General features: G+C 62.4%; 2 protein-coding genes across 14 annotated transcripts in view; one reads left to right on the plus strand and one right to left on the minus strand.

Moving 5' to 3' along the window:
* The window catches only part of HRC (histidine rich calcium binding protein), a 5678-nt gene extending 3740 nt beyond the window's left edge, over positions 1-1938 (plus strand). Inside the window, exons 2-7 of the mRNA XM_006905043.3 lie at positions 99-298; positions 374-444; positions 836-904; positions 1135-1189; positions 1685-1721; positions 1902-1938. Coding sequence (XP_006905105.1) covers positions 99-298; positions 374-444; positions 836-904; positions 1135-1189; positions 1685-1721; positions 1902-1938 — 469 coding nt within the window. The remainder of the gene's footprint in view (positions 1-98; positions 299-373; positions 445-835; positions 905-1134; positions 1190-1684; positions 1722-1901) is intronic.
* PPFIA3 (PTPRF interacting protein alpha 3) overlaps positions 1-3149 on the minus strand; it is a 25219-nt gene that overhangs the window by 2278 nt on the left and 19792 nt on the right. For 5 of the 13 annotated variants that reach the window (XM_025048457.1, XM_025048463.1, XM_025048459.1 and 2 more), the window contains exon 29: positions 3060-3131. In XM_025048457.1, coding sequence (XP_024904225.1) covers positions 3060-3131 — 72 coding nt within the window. Of the gene's footprint in view, positions 1-1994; positions 2975-3059; positions 3132-3149 lie in introns of those variants that run through there. The other 8 variants (XM_025048451.1, XM_025048441.1, XM_015592139.2 and 5 more) reach the window with 4 other exon arrangements.

Raw genomic sequence — 3149 nt, forward strand, 5'->3', positions numbered from 1 at the left:
GAGGAAGAAGTTACCCACCATCGCAGCCTGGACCAGGTGGATGAGTAAGATGAGGAGGAAGGTCATGGCCTCAGCCTGAGCCAGGAGGAGGAGGAAGGAGAGGAGGAAGGAGAGGAGGAGAGGAAGGAAGAGAGGCCTGAGGTTCAAGACCTCAGAGAGGCACCGAGCCAAGACCACCGGGAGGAGGATGAGGAGGAGGAGCTGCAGGAAGACCAGCTCCCCTTCACCATCATCCCCAATCCACTGGCCAGGAAGGAGGTGGCTGAAGGCGGCTCCAGTGAGGAAGATGAAGACACAGGTAAGTGATCTGGCCGGGTGGGGGCAGGGAAGAGCCGAGTCAGTCTGGGTCACTGCTGCCCTCCTGTCCCCACAGGTCCACAGGATGCCCAAGAGTACAGGAACTACCGGCCAGGGTCCCTGTGTGGCTACTGCTCCTTCTGCAATGTACGTCCCAGGCCAGGTCCACTCACCAGGCTGTTCCTGGAATTTGCCCCAGGGCCCTGGGGTGCCTTGGGAGGGCTCTGAGCAAAGGAGGTGCAGGGGAAGTTCCAGGTGAAGAAAGACACTTCTGGGGCTGTGTGCAGGACAGGCCGGAGGCCCGCAGACCAAGGAGGAGGCCGAGGCCTGAGCTGCAGCTGTGGATGCGGGGAAGAAGGTCCTGGACAAAGAGTAGACAGGGGGTGGGGGCGGGCCCGGCAGGCAGGATGGCGAGATACTGAGCTCAGCGCTGAAGGTAAGGAGGGTGAGGAGTTGGGGACAGCGTGGATGACTGGCCGGCGGGTGGCTCGCATTTGGGGTTAGGGTTTCTCTCTAACCAGGCTCCTCCGCTGCCTAGCGATGCACTGAATGTGAGAACTGTCACTGTGATGAGGAGAACATGGGAGAGCACTGTGACCAGTGCCAGGTGAGACATACCCCTGGGCTCAAGGCTCCACCCCAGCTCAGGATGGCCCCGGACCTTCGGCCCCAAACTCTGGCTTCTTCCCTCAAACTGACCCCTTCCCCCTGACGCAACCTTGACTCCACACCCGATCCCGCCCCTGCCCTTAACGTCCGTCCGCCTGACTAGGCTCCCACTCTGACCCTGTCCTTGACCTCTCCTACCACTCACACTTTATCCATCTCCGCCCGCAGCACTGCCAGTTCTGCTACCTCTGCCCTCTGGTCTGCGAAACTGTCTGCACGCCAGGTGAGCGTGCTGGGAGGGCTCAGGAGAAGCCTGACGAAGGGGCGGGGTCCAGCGAGGGGAACCCTGGTGGGCACGGAGCCCAATCTGAGGGGCGGGGCTGGGAGGCTGTGGGGCGGGACTAAGGGTGGAGGCGTGGCCAAGGCCGGGAGGGGCGAGCACGGAGGGGCGGGGCCTGGGCTGAGAGAAGGTTGGGAATAGATGCTGAAGCCTAGGAGGCAAGGATGGGTGCAGGGTTGAGGGGTGGGCCTAGAATAGAGTGGGCGGAGCCAAAGCAAGAAGAATTCGAAGGGCGGGGCTATTGCAGAAATGGGAACACCCAGGGCAGGGAGCAACGAGCGGGAATTTCAAAGGAGTCCCAACGGAAGGAATTTGGTTTTGGGGAAAGAAGGAGGAAAAGGGAGAGGAACTAGCTCTGATCCCAGACTCAGTGAAAAGTGGTCCCCTAATTTCGCCCGTGGAATACCCCTCAACCCTGTTCTCTCTTCTCCGCCACAGGAAGCTACGTCGACTATTTCTCCTCGTCCCTGTACCAGTAAGTGTGTGGAGGGGATAGTTTTAGTGCCGTGCTTAGGGTGGCGCTGTCCCGCTGCGCTATCGGACGACCTTGGGACCCCAGTTCCCCGTCGGTAAAATGCGCAGGTTAACGACCTCTGAGCGCCCTGGGTGAGCTTCGGACATTTCGGTTGTCTAACCTCCGCGTCCTCCTCTCCAGGGCCCTGGCGGACATGCTGGAAACTCCGGAACCCTGACCCGGCCCCGCAGGCCTACCTCCCTAGCCCTCCACCCCCTTTCCACAGGCCCTATTTATTTCTCTAAATAAACGTGCTCCCCGGAACCTCACTGGCTTCTCGGGGCACCGGGGAACGCGGGTGGGGAACTAGGGACTCGGACTTGTGGGTCTGGTGGAGGAGGGGCCTGGAGTCCCCGGTCCTCGTCGGGGTTGGTTTGCTTTCTTAAGGTCCTGACAAATAAATCAGTCAACACGGGAGCTTTTTGAAACAAATTCTCTTTACCCGTGATCACTGAGTGACGCCTGGGGCAGGGAGGCCGACCAAGAGTCGGGGGCAAGGGTTCCCCCACCGTCCTCCCTCCCCCCACGCCACGTCGCCCAGTGGCATCGTGGAAAGAGGCTTCTCCCATGCAAACCCCGGGGCCGGAAGGGAACGGGGAGCGCACTTCTGCGCCCCCTACCCCCGGGGCACGGACACGGCCACAGCACGGGGGGCGGAGGAGCCCCGGGGACACGAGACACTGGGGAGGGCGAGGAGACCCCGCCCACAGCTGGCCCGGGGAATCGGCGACCCGACGCGGCGGGTCGGGGCTGGGTGGCACAGGGGGCGAGGCTTGTAGCAGCGAGTCCCCCCTCCCCTCCTTGCGGACGAAGAAGGAAGACTTGGGCCCCGCGACTGGGAAGGAGAAAGGGGAGGGGGCAGCCTCCCCTCGCATGCGGCCCAGGAGGGAAGCCCCGCCCCCTTCCCGCGGGGAATGGGCACCCATCTCCCACCGGAAACTGGTCAATAAATTACAAAGTAGAGAAAAGGGAGGCGGAAGTTTGGGGCAGGATTTCTTCCTGCCCTCTTCTTTCCCCCTCTCGGTCCACTTCATGTAGTTTGGTCCAGGCCCAGTCCATTTGTGAGGCGGGGACGCGCACTCCCCGTTAGTGGGTACAGATGGTCCAGTCCGCGGCGCGAGCTCCCCCGCCCGCGCTCCCCGGCGAGACCACACTCTGGGCGGGAAGGGGGACAGCCCAGCCTCTGAAAGATTCTTCCATCCGAGCGAGGTCACCTGCATTGAGGCCGGGCAGTACGTGGAGCAGTGAAGATCCATCGTGCCGCCCCGAACCCCCAAGATCGCCCGGTACGGTCCTCACCTGGAGGCCTGCACTAGCAGGAATAGGTCCGGACCGAAACGCCGTCTGCGCGGGAACTCCCAGAAGTCTGGCCTGAAGGGAGAGCGAGCA

The sequence above is a fragment of the Pteropus alecto genome, unplaced genomic scaffold (genome assembly GCF_000325575.1).
Source record: "Pteropus alecto unplaced genomic scaffold, ASM32557v1 scaffold41, whole genome shotgun sequence".
NCBI lineage: Eukaryota > Metazoa > Chordata > Mammalia > Chiroptera > Pteropodidae > Pteropus > Pteropus alecto.